Source organism: Scleropages formosus, chromosome 25 (genome assembly GCF_900964775.1).
Source record: "Scleropages formosus chromosome 25, fSclFor1.1, whole genome shotgun sequence".
Classification (NCBI taxonomy): domain Eukaryota; kingdom Metazoa; phylum Chordata; class Actinopteri; order Osteoglossiformes; family Osteoglossidae; genus Scleropages; species Scleropages formosus.
The window spans coordinates 15023640-15036620 of NC_041830.1; the positions used below are offsets into that span (position 1 = coordinate 15023640).

At 42.7% G+C, this 12981-nt stretch overlaps 1 protein-coding gene and 1 non-coding gene across 2 annotated transcripts; one reads left to right on the forward strand and one right to left on the reverse strand.

Moving 5' to 3' along the window:
* Positions 1-5777: 5777 nt before the first annotated feature.
* Positions 5778-9840, forward strand: LOC108921569 (tctex1 domain-containing protein 2-like). The gene is made up of 5 exons (XM_018731067.2): positions 5778-6026; positions 6385-6518; positions 7527-7596; positions 8872-8935; positions 9036-9840. The coding sequence occupies exons 1-5, from the start codon at positions 5968-5970 to the stop codon at positions 9081-9083; spliced, it is 375 nt and encodes a 124-aa protein (XP_018586583.1). The 5' UTR covers positions 5778-5967; the 3' UTR covers positions 9084-9840.
* Positions 8032-8104, reverse strand: trnar-ccu (transfer RNA arginine (anticodon CCU)). The gene has a single exon. It is a non-coding gene; the product is annotated as a tRNA-Arg (tRNA).
* Positions 9841-12981: the final 3141 nt, after the last annotated feature.

The following is a 12981-nucleotide window of genomic DNA, read 5'->3' on the forward strand; positions in this document are numbered from 1 at the left end:
ACGGATAACGTTAACATTTTAAGGTGCTTTGGAAAGTGCCAGTTAAATAAATAAAAAAATTTTTTTTAAAAAAAAGGTTTTTAGTGTTAAACTCCCTCCCTCTTCACTGCCTCATTGAAACAGCCACACAAGTGTCCAGAATGTAAAAAATAATTTCTAAATGTATCTTAAATCTATTAAAATCCCCCTCCAAATGTAATCTGCTCTGAGACCTGCGTTTTTCCGATCCCTGACTCACGTAAACCCACGACTGCTCACCTGTCTCACATCCAAGAGAGCCATTTTTTTAAGACTCATATATGTTTTTATACAGGGCTGACATGGGTTCGATCCCCACTCGGTCTGTGTGGAGTTTGCATGTTCTCCCTATATCTGCGTGGGTTTCCTCTCACACTCCAAAAACATGCTGTTCAGGTTCCCCATAGTGTGTGAGTGACAGAGAGAGTGTGTGTGTTCCACTGATGTATGGATGAGTGACCCAGTGTAAGTAGTGTATCTAGCAGTGTAAGTCACCGCGGTGAATAAGGTGTGGGCCGATGACACTACATGGAGTTCACTGGAAGTCGCTTCGGAGAGAAGCATCTGCTAAATAAAAAAAATGGAAATGTTTTAAGCGTCTGTGTGGAAGCCGGTGAGCTTCCACAAGCTCGTGAAACAGCAGTATTGGCCACAAGTGCCTCCAGCGTCATAACGAAACTGAACTTCGGGCTACCGGCTCGCTCTCGTGTTACACACATCACAAAACTGGTACTTGTGCCAAATGTGGAGGATGTGCACACCGGCCCAGTGGGGGGGGGGCCCTGTACAATTATACAGTGTCACTCTGACATTTCCGCACCTGAGTAAAAACGACACACCGGGTGCCTGGTGAGGAAAATTCCATGAGATCGCTGTACGAGAATGAGCGCGAGCGCAACGAGGGGCCGCAGGTGTGACGAAACAGCTGGGCTGCGAAGATGCGCAGAAAAGCGGGGGTCAGACGGAGGTGTGTACGCCACAGTGTTGCAGACCACATGGAAGATGACTCCCCCCACCCCGGGCTGCTCCAGGGCTCCAGCCAAGCAGGCAGAACAGGTGGTGGGGGGGGAATTGCAGCGCTTCGACTCTTTTTCCACTGCCGCTCCTCCCTTGCAATTTTTACATTTTTTTTTTTTAGTAAATGCACACTTTCCAAAAAACGGCATCACCCTACTATAGTTCAGCACACGCTTTTTTCTCCCTCCCCGCGAAGGAGGCGCAAGATGCGGCCAACTGTACTCCGCCGTCGGTTACGTCCTCTCACACCCACGCCCGTGCGCAGAACACACACGTCTGGCCCAGCGAGGAAGTCAAACGCTCGCTACGGCTGCAGGCAGAATGTGTCGCGCGGAAACACCCGCCGTTGGTACGTCGCCTTTGTTTATCTCGCCGATATTTCGGGGTGGAAACTCGAGCGAGCGAAGAGTGACGCCTATAATGACACCAGGCCTTTGTGCTCGGCTGCAGGTGCTCGGCGCCCCCGTAACGTCTCACACAGTCTCTCTGAAGGCGTCGATAAGAGTTCTCCAGAAAGTTACACTTATTGCATCTTGTGTCTGTTCCTCAGCACCGTACAGTAGTCATGCCTTTCATTGAGAAAAAGAAAAGAAAAACCCCCAAAGGTGCGGCACGTTCTACTCCACCTATTATTTTTATTTATTTATTGCTGATGTTTTCGCCAAAGCCATCGACGCTGCACTTTTGTATTCTGAGCTACTTGCGATCGTTTGCTTGTTTTTCCAGCTCGGGAAATTTTACCGTATCAGTTCAGGGTCAATACCTTGATCGAGGCGACTGTAGCAGGAGGGAGGATTCAGACCTGGATCCTTCATGCAGAAGGCAATGTCTTGAATCCATCATACCATAAATCGTGGTAACATCCCCCAAAAAAGTGAACGTACTGATTTGTTTTAGCAGAGAAATTCAGGTGAATTAGCTTCTACCGGAAATTTCTCAGGTTTTGAACTGATAACCTTCAGATTACAAGTGTAGGTCTTTAACCGCTGCTTTTACCTCAATTCGCAGGACAGCCTTGATGCCGCCACAGCTTATCGATGGGCGAACTGTACCAATCACACCCTTCCGAGATTTTCCCTGCTGTCCGAACCCACAAAGACAAAAACTGTGTTTTCGTGGCTGATGATCACTTCCGTCTCTTTGGGCCCTTTGTATCCTTCTCTGGTGGTGCAACCTTTAAGGAAGGGCGCCATGTAAAAAATAAATTGTAGACGGTTCGTTGTTTTTGCAGTTTCTTGCTTTTTCGACGTCGCGCGGTCGGTCGAAATGGGTTCAAATGGAGAGCTGCGGTAAATAAAGTTGCTGCTGCGGTATTTTTCCGCTGCTGAGATCGATAAGGACAGAAACCACTCTCTTAGAGATAAGGACAGCCCAAACAAGAGTCCCGCAAAGCTTGAAAGATTCGCTGCCACATTTCATCTTCTGTAAAGCCGTTCTGCGAAACAGGACTGGCAGTTTCCCTTGGCGGCTGCAGCAATCTGTCCTCCATCGATTTTGATAGATGGTTCCTATCTCAGAAGAGACACATCTACATCGGGGAAAAAGTCTTGTTTGGTTCCTTTTGTTCAGTTAAAAAAAGTTCTAATCATCAAGAAAACTAAGGAAAATATAAAATTTCTCTTCTTTGAAGTGTGTTCCTATTGAGCTGTTTATCTACTAAGAAACAGAGGTGGCTGAGAAGTTTTTCAAGACGTCAAGGAGATCTGCCCAGCAATCTGTGTCGCCTCTTGAAATTGACAGCAAAAGAATTTAATTTCTTTGAGATAGAAAGGCTTCAGTTTCATGGCCTAATTTTGTAATATCATATAATATAATACAATAATCATCACTTACCCAGTATGACCCACGGTCACGATGTTCTGCATTCATTTCAACACTTCAGGTGGTAACGGTACAGGACCTTATGCTTGTGTCAGTTTATACTAAGTATAATAGTCAATACAGTTTATATTGGAAAAACGTGATCGATCCTTAATGTTCGGAAACAGCTCTCTTGTCAGCAATATTCGCAATATTGCTTGACTTGTTTCAAATGGAATTTTATAGCTACATTTTTTTCATAAATAATCCACAAAACAATGCACACATTTTGAAAACACCACACAGCTATGCCGAACACATATTTCAGGGTGATGACAGTGTGTTTCTTTAATTTAACGTTAATTTACTATTTTTTTCAAAGTGCAAATAAAACAAAATCCACATTATCAGTGACTGAGTCTTTTCTTAAACAAATTTAAAAAAAGTGCTAAAAAGATCAAGAATATTTTATTTAGTCAATATGCGAGATGCTTCCTACTGTATAAAAGAATCCCAACTACCATGATGTCACTTCCTGTCAACAATTACAAAGAAGTTGCCATAGTTACCACAACAGCATCAAACATTTTACATATAAAATAATGAATGACAGAGGGAAACATTAGCGTCAAGGCTGAAGTGTACAGTTGCGTCAGGTGAGCAAAATGCTCCTAGCTGGGAACATGCAGCGATATTAAGTACTAGTTAATGTGGTTGTGACACTTGTACCCAGCTAAGTATTTTTTACTGAAGTGGTTTAGAAGAAGCACCCTGTTTGTAAGTGAAAACTGATATAACAGGGTGTGGGGATTGAATCAGCAAATTCAGAAACATAAATCACAAGTCCATGTCCTTAACTGCTACTTGTTACCCTATTATTTTTGCATAGCCTTGATGTTATGGGATAAGTATAGTAATTACATGCATTTTACTATATTGAAGGTGGGGGGGGGTAGGGTAAAAAAAAAAATTGAAAAAATGACCTAAAGTGAGATACATGCAAAATTTTCTCTTTTAATAATCACTATGTCTGTTCCTGTGCACGTGAGGGTACAGGAGCCAAGTACGGTGATCTGGGCCTTGACATCACAAAAGGGTCATTGCACAATAGATTTACATCGCGACAAATACAACAAAACCTAGTCTGAGGACAGACGTGGTAAAGCACTGTGATTAAATCCAGTGAATTACTGGCTACAAGTAGGACACATACAGCCATATTCCTGTACAGGATTGTAAATACAATTACTGTTGTTATGGCAACAGTACTAGTTGACAATGGGGAGTTCCAGCATTGTTATAGTGGATGTTATGATTTTGGTGTATTACTATATTTGTGTACAGCTTCAGGATGGAAAAGAACGAAACGATGGAAAGAAATACGTATATCATCGGACCCGATCCTCAGCGCAAGTAAGGAAAATTTACTTAAAATGATTTCGGTTGGCGTCTTCTGATTGGTGACTGGACCTCCATTGGGCGTGTGCGTATGTTTGAGGTTCAAAGCTGCGGTGGCGAAGGAGTGTATCCGTCAAATCATCGGGGAGGCAATGACTGGCCGACAGTACAACCCACAGGAGATCCCGTCCCTCAGCCGCTCGTTGGCCGACTCCATCAAAGACAAACTCAAGGGTGAGATTCCAGAGGCTAAGTGTATACAGGAAGAAAGCTTAAAGTTAGACACGACCCCCGTCCTTTGAGGGCCACATATTTAGGGTGATATTAAGGAAGTAAAGCAGACAGGATATTAACAGTAAAAGCAAGTAGTAATACAACAGTTTTTTTCACATATGCTTTAGAGGGTATAGGTACAGTACGTACTGTATTTTCAGAAGCAGGCTTTGACCGCTACAAGCTGGTAGTACAAGTGATCATTGGACAGCAGCGAGGGGAAACTATCAAGTGAGTCTTTTTGGCAAAGGAACAATCATATTCCTGTCCACTGACTGAGTTGTTTTCAGAACGATTACTTATTTTGACCGTTTTACCTGCTTTCCCTGACTGTCCCGACTGTTCCGGCGAATTCCTCCTCTATTGACGGTCTCAATTCTCTCGCACCAGGGTGGCCTCCCGCTTCCTGTGGGACGCAGACACTGACAATTTCGCCCAGGACGTATTTGTGAATGTGAGCTGCTCTCATGGATCAGACGGATTACCGGTACCTGCTGACAGAGTGCTGACTGCGTATAAAGAGAGTAACATTGATCACCGCTTCTCTGTACTCCATCAGGACAGTCTATTCTGTGTGGCCACTGCATTTGGCTGCTACTACTGCTGAGGATGGATCGAGTACAGACTCGAGGAACAGACCGTCTTGCCGGAGAAGACCGACAGCACGATGCGGTGGAGCCGTTGAATTGCACAGCTGGACAAAAGTGACCAACACCAGAAACCTGTATATATACTAGGCTGTAAACAACAGCAAAGGAGGAATGCGCGCCAGACTGGCTTTTCTCAAGCTATTGGGTCACACGGCTTCTGCCTCAGACCGCATCGGCCGGTCCGATAGCATTTCACTCCACTGAAAAGCGCTACAACGTCCAGCCACGGGTAGCTGGAGCCCCAGAGGTTTATTTGTGTCCCAGTTCGCTTGTCTGGGACTTTTTTGTTTTCTTTTCCTCACTTGACCGCAGTCTTGTTTCACATACTTTCGTAAGCACACCACCTGCTTTTCAGACTTTGTTTATTTTGCCTTTAATACCCTTTAATTGTCTGTTCTGAGCAAACTGTATATGTACTTTAGTTTGGTACCCAGTGTCACCTGTGCTGTACAAGAATAAACTGAATTGAACTGAACATAATTTGGTTCCAGTTCATTTTTACACATATTTATCATGATGCTTTAGAATCCATTTATCCTCCACTTCTACTCTTCTTTTTTTTACACTGTGTAATAGAGCTGGCCAGTGTTCAACACCAAAGAAATACACCAGTTAACGTATGTTGAATGTACTGTGCTCAGAAAGTTAAACGCCTCATAAACTTAGGCGGAAGTTACGTCACACGCCTTTTAGTGTCCCGGATGCGGAAGTCATGTTGTTATGGTAACTGCTAGTGTACATGGAGAGCGCAAGCGTTCGCGATCGAATGTTATGATTGAAATATATTAACATATTTTTGTACAGCTTTAGTATGGAAGGGAGCAACGCGGTGGGAAACACGTACGTCATCAGGCCAAACTATCAGCACAAGTAAGGCGGCAGAAACCGTTCTTTAAATTTGCAGAGTTTTCGCGTTGCTGTTTCTGTAACTTTATTTTCTTAGTTAGTTAGTGTCGTCTGGGGTTTCGAAGAATTGTAATCAAAATGACGTCATCCGAAAATAGAGAAATCCGCAGCTAGGGAATCTCAGAAGGCGAACTTTGACGTGTTACGACTTACGTTCTTACACTAAAAAAAAGGCGGTGATTTTTACACGGCGCGCGCGCGAGACTTTGTAACTTAAGACTTGGTCGCACGGCTTTGGTCTTGAAATTCGTCCTCGTGCCATAGCGTGACTCTCTCTCTCTCTCTCTCTCTCTCTCTCTCTCTCTCTCTCTGTGTGCGTGAGGTTCAAAGCCGCCGTGGTGAAGGAGTGTATCCGCAACGTCCTGCAGGGGGCGCTGTCTGGCCGGCAATACGAGCCGCAGGAGGTCCCGTTTCTGAGCCGCTCGCTCGCGGACTCCATCAAAGAGAAGGTCAAGGGTGAGACTTTATTCATTCACAGACCACATCTCTTTCTGTCCCAGCATCGTTCTTTAGTATCAGCCACCTTCCAGTGGTAGGTGATGAGCATCACAGTGAATGATTTACCTCTTCATACAGTACACCAGGGTATTCTTACTGCATCAGTTCAGGGTAACCGCTGTGATCAGAGGTGGGATTAGAACCAGGGCTCCTCAGAGAGCAAGGTGGGAGCTTTAACCACTGTGCCACCTGCTGCATCCGTGGATTCATTTACAGTCATCGGACACTTTCCTTAAAAGGTGATTCGCAGCGTAAAGTTACTTTTAGTTATTTACTCATCTATACAGCTGGGTAACTTTGCTGGGGTACTTCTGAGTAGGTACCTTGCAAAGGTGCACTACTGCTGGAGGGGAGATTCGAACCTGTGACCTTGGGGTCCAAAGGTAGCAGCTCAAACTTCTATGCTGCCGGTCTCTCGTTTGTAGCTGCTTTGTTAACAGCTCCATGTTCTAACTTCATTTTGCTGCATCTGCATGGTTCTGTTCTGGACTCCCGGTTCATCGCGTGTTTGCAGCAGCACCGTTTGAGCTCCTCACTGCTCCTCTTAGTTTCGTCTGTAGATTTACCGCGTTTGCACACTGCTGTGCTTCTCTGGTTTGACTGCCACACGCGGCGTATGTGTGCTGCTGCAACCCTGTGCACTTTGCCTTCTAATTTTCTAACTACTAATACATTTCTAATTTTACTAGTTTTCTAATTACTTTCTATTTAATAGCGTATTTTCAGTTCGATTTTTTTAAAATCCTTTTAGGACTTTTGCTTTGTATAAACGTGGACACAAATGTGGCAATTTTTCCCGTAGACAAAAGTGTCAGAAACAACAATGTTATTAATAGCAATAAAGGAATAAATAATAAAAGCAGTAAATTCCATCACAGCTTTTAGAACAGTCAGTACTTCCAAAGCCAACAGGAGAGAGTGTGTGTGTGTGTAGAAATAAGTACTAAATATGCTCTGTATTTTTAGAAACAGGCTTGGACCGATACAAGCTGGTGGTACAAGTGGTGATTGGAGAGCAACGAGGGGAAGGTGTGAAGTGAGTGTGATTTTACATTTACATTTATTAATTTATCAGTTAGTTTTCTCCAAAGTGTCATACATCTTGTAGAAAATACAATGTGTTCATTACATTAACAGAGAGACACTTAGATGCAGACACCTTACATGAGCTTAAGAGATCATGGGGAAAGTGAGTCTGGAAGAGGAGAGTTTTAAAGCCCTTTTTAAGTGTGGACAGAGATTCAGCAGTTCTGAGTGAGAGGGGAAGGTTGTTCCACCACAATGGAGCCAGAACCAAGAACCTTTGTGCTTTACCTTTCATGTGTGGGACCACCAAGCGGGCAGATGTGCAAGAGCGTCTGGTTGGGGTGTAGCGGATGATCAAGTCTTGTAGATATCTGGGAGCAGTTTTATTGATGCATTATTCTATTCTGTTTGTTCTACTGAGGCCATAACCAAGGTCAAAAGTAGTCACCCCGGATGGGACTCGAACCCACAATCCCTGGCTTAGGAGGCCAGTGCCTTATCCATTAGGCCACCAGGGCGCCGTTAGTTATTAATGAACATTGGTTGTGTCTGCAAACTAAACTAGCTCCTCAGCTTACCCACGCAATTTTATGTCGCTTAAATGTACAAAGTTAATGTGAATTCCCTTGAACAGTGGCATCAGCTGAATAATGGATAATAAATAATAATAATGATGATAAAAATGATACAGATAACCCTCGACTTACATGTGGATTAGGTTCTGTAAAAATTTTATACTGAGCTGCAAGATGTAAAAATAAGGCATAACAGTAGTTCTTTTGTCTCCATGGCAACAGTAAACTGGTGTCATTAGAATCAACCGCAGGAGACATGAGCTGTAGACACTAGTTTCAGTGCTGAATTTACTGCATTAGGTGTCTTGTACTGCCATCTATCTGCTAGGAGGGTAAACACTGGTTGCACTTGTTCTCCAAACAGATTTTCAAAAATATGGAATTAAAAAAAATCAGGAAAAAGTTAGAAAAAATTTAGTGTTGAGGGTTCAGCATATTATTGTTAGTTTTGAACACATTATTTGCTTTTTTTTTGCATTTTTACCTTTTTACGACACTGGCTGATCAACATATTATCACATACTCTCTGCTGTCAATGTTAATGTGAGCCGGATATTGGCAAAACACTCTTGCAGTCCGTCACACTCTTTTACTACGCATTTCACCAAAACGCTACACAGTATTTTAACGTTCTGTTTTTAACACCAGGGTGTGTTTTTGACTCACTCCTGAGCCTTCCATTGGTTTATTCCTCTTTTTCCTCATGTAAGGATGGCTGCACGCTGCTTCTGGGATGCAGACACGGACAGCTACGCCCAAGACGTCTACATGAACGTGAGCTGCTCTGATGACTGCACACAGATTGCTGCGAACGGTGGTCGAGTGATCACAGCATTTGATGAACACTGATCAGTGCTTTTGTGTATTCCATCAGGACAGTCTATTTTGTGTGGCCGCTGCATTCGGCTGCTACTACTACTGAGGAGGGATCGACTGGCGTCTCGAAGAACAGACCGTCCTGCCGCAGAAGATGGACAGCAAGACACGGTGGAACAAAAATGATCTACATCAAAATCCTTTCACCGATGTGATAGTTCGGTCACACTGTTGTGTGTGTATATACATATGCTTGCTGGAAACTAGTTTTGTTCACAACATATTGGATTAAGTAGTTTTGTTTATTTATACCCAGTATCAGCTCAGTGAATAAATGATTTTATTGAACTTTACCTGGAGGTGGGATTCAAACCCATGACCTCTGCAGCTAGAGTCAGCTGCTTTAACCAGTTATAAGCTATTCCTTTGTTAGTTATGTTAGTTTTGTTCATGACACATTCAGTTCCACGGGCTAATGAGGTCTAATGAGGTCAGTTCTCGTAAGATTCCCTGACAAAGTAAAATTTCATTTTGCCAGGCAGATGAGTACAGTTTTGAAAATGTTGCACAACAGTTATGCTTCATAACCCTTTGCTTAATAAACCAACTTTTGAATTTTCCAAAAAGAACATCTGAAAACTCTTGAGTGTGAGGGATTCTGTGAAACTAATTCTGGTTTTACCTCCGTAAAGAATGCAGAGGCCTGCGTGTGATGTTGTTCATGTCAATATGATCTTAATCTTGCATGGTGTAACCAGTCCAAAAATTACAGTCTTCATTCCTATAGCCAGTTAGTAAAGTTTATGGGGAATTAATCGGGTCAGTTTTAGTTTATTTCTTTGCTCACAGTGTGTTTTCTGGACTCAGGGTGTTTTTCTGTTTGCTTTTTTTTTTTTTTTTTAAATAAATTGACTTTCTGGAGTTTCATGTGATGTAGAAAAACTGAAAGAAATGTTGCCTCTTTGGTGGTGTAACTATACCATGCTGAGTATGTGAGCCCTGCTGGAACGTTAAAGGATCCTGCTACAGGAAACCTGCAATGTCTGTCTGCAGTTTCCAAGTACAGGGAGACAGATCTTCACATTAAGAACGCATTAATTGAGCATGAAAGTAAAATCTGAAGAAAGGCCCGAAATCTTAAATTTACATTTTTCCCCCAAAAGCCCTTGCACAGGATTCCTGACAGTATTTCTAATTAAGCTCCTTCAACTGTGTATGAATTTATTCTGCGATTGAGGACAGAAGTAAGAAATATCTTCATGCATATCTTACAAAATTATATTCTCCTGAGACCCAGAGATTAGTTTTATCCATTCTGTGGGACATAAATATTTTTAAGTGTGTCTTCTGAACTGTACGTGAAACAATTCTGACTCTTAATGCACCTTATATAGTCTCAATGTCCATTGTATAGAACATTATGTGCACAGAATTGATTTTTCTCACAGTCTTCATACACCTTATATAATCCTAATATCCATTATAGAGAACATTATGATACAAGAATGGGGGATTTGATAAGCTTGTTAGCAATCAGAAATATGTTCAAAAAGCTTTTTTGAACATCTAGTCTTATCCCTTGTTACACTCCAGTAAGAGCACCACGACTCTCCAGCTCTGGTCACCGCTCTGTCAAGACGTCCAAAATATAAAACCTCAGTTTTGCTGCCAATATGGTGGAATGAGCTCCCTCTGTCCCTCACAGCTGCTGAATCCCTTCGAGCATTCCAGAATGGTCTCAAAACCCAAGCAGCTGAAATTTTTGTAGGTTGTCCTTCACTGCCTGCTACATTTTATCGACCTACCTTCCTCTTTCCATGCCACTTCTATAGGTAGATGTACCGGAATGTTTGCTGTGAGAGCAGTATTGCACAAATGAGTTCTTCGTCAATAATTCCATGTGTCTAAGTCCTCTGTAAATTGCACTTTGTTTATTCTGAGCTGTATGTTGCTTTGGAGAGAAGCATCTGCTGAAAGACTAAAGGACTTAAAAGATTTTTTGCATCGCCAATATGTCACTAGAGCACAGAACTGAAAGAAAATGGTTTTTGTAGTAGAATTCCTGATTCCATAGCGAACATCCTGGGGTTTGGTCCGACACTAAGTGAAGTCAGATGTGGAGGATTTGAGAGGATTTGAGCTCTGTGTGAATCGTCAGCAGAAAATGCAAGTTATTAGTCAACAAATTAGAATTCTATATTTTAATGGGCTTTTTAGGAAAACAGCACAAATGTCATAATGCACACAGGCAGTAATATCACTGCACTTAGGCTCGGACGTGAAACGGGCTCGATATCGGTCACGTCACAGGAAGAACAAAATAATTAATCTTGAGAACACTTTCCTGTTTGCTTGTTGCGCTTACTTATACTCATAACCCGCCCACAAACGCATGTCCTGGAAATGATTTATTGTGCGGGGAATAACTGCATGCGGGTAAGTGGCCTGAGATGACTTTGCTTTGTCCCTCCTGAGCCCAGCGGGAAAGCGCAACAAGCCGTCGTCCGTTTAAGACACGCCGCTCAACGTTTGGACACGTCTCCGATCCTCCGAGGCCGTGACGTGACGGTGCATCAAAGAGCTATTAACACTGACCAGTGTGTAATCCGCGCTAATTAATCGAGAGTACAAATTGCCTGTTAATGTGGTGCCACGGCCTCAAACCGCTTTCTTAAGCAGAACATCAGAGCCCGTCCGTCCGTCCAGGCCAAGAGGCCCCTTTCATCAGACTCTTAAAGCCTGGGAACGAGATGGATAGAATAGAGCCATTAACGGCGCTTTGGATGTGTGTGGAAAATAAGGATGGATGATGGCGATGCTGGAACCTGCTCATCAGACTTTGGGTGAATTACATCTCCTGTTAGGTGATGATTCATCATGATCCAAAAAAAAGGGAGCGGGAAACGTTGACACTCAAATTTACTGTGACATTTAAAGTATAAAACAGTGAAGTTTATTTCCAGCTTTAATTTCTAAACAAGCGACCTTTAAGAGAAGGACAAATGTGAGGGTGCGACACGCTCTCCAGTTTGATTTGTATCCGTTTTGGTAACGCGGATGGCACTCGTGGCGATTTACTGTACGTCCACAAAGGATGCTGTTAGAAAACAGAAGAACGTTCGGGCAGATTAATGGCCTGCTCGCTTTTGCTTAGATATTGTACATCTGGAACCCTCGTGAATTTTCGACAAGTAATGAATGCATTGTTCGTGCACATTTCATTTTAGAATGCGCCGTGCCCTTGTAAAAAACAGGCATCTAAGGTGCCCAGATGGTAATGGGATGAAGGTGAGGACGCAAAAGCTGGCTGGGACCCGAAAGCGCACTTAGAATTCCGCGGTACTCCTTCCTATTTCCCTTGATCAGTCCCGGTTAATCAACTCCTGCAGTACGACGCCGCCGGGACGGCGATTTCTGTGATTAAAAAGGGTTTTGTTGTAACTGCGCTGACATTTTGATATAACTGTAAAACACCACAGCTGCGGGGCCTTAATGAAGATGAAGTGCGATTCAGATTTTTACATTTTGAAGGAGGAATTTCCGTAGGGGGTGAATGTTATTTATTAATTTACTTCGCACCAGAAAAAGGTACCTGCAATTTAAGAGGTGAAGTAGAAACTGGAAAAATATTATTAAATGCATATTTACATTAGCATTTTTTCATTTTGTTCCCAAATGCATTTACTCTGCACTTTGCCCGTCCCTGAATATACTTCATATGTCCGGTTTAATTTTTCCCCCTGGCTTAAAAGTTCTTAATGTTGACTATAATGGAAATGAATGAGTGTTAATTTAGAAGAGGATCTCAACAAGGTCAACTTTGGAATAATAATTGTTTTATACAATGTCTTCTACAGCAAAGCAGCCTTTCAATGTCCTTTAGTAGTAAAAATACAGAAGTTGCAATAATAAAGCTAAAAAGATATATTAGAGAAATTTTGAGATATATATAAACATTTACGTTACATTACTGGAGCAGCTGTGTAAAGGTTTATCTGGGCGTG

Coding starts and splice junctions, on each gene's coding strand:
- LOC108921569 (XM_018731067.2), top strand. CDS start 5,968: ATGGAAGGGAGCAACGCGGTGGGAAACACGTACGTCATCAGGCCAAAC. Junction 6,027..6,384: donor AGGCCAAACTATCAGCACAA/GTAAGGCGGCAG, acceptor TGTGTGCGTGAG/GTTCAAAGCCGCCGTGGTGA. Junction 6,519..7,526: donor CATCAAAGAGAAGGTCAAGG/GTGAGACTTTAT, acceptor CTGTATTTTTAG/AAACAGGCTTGGACCGATAC.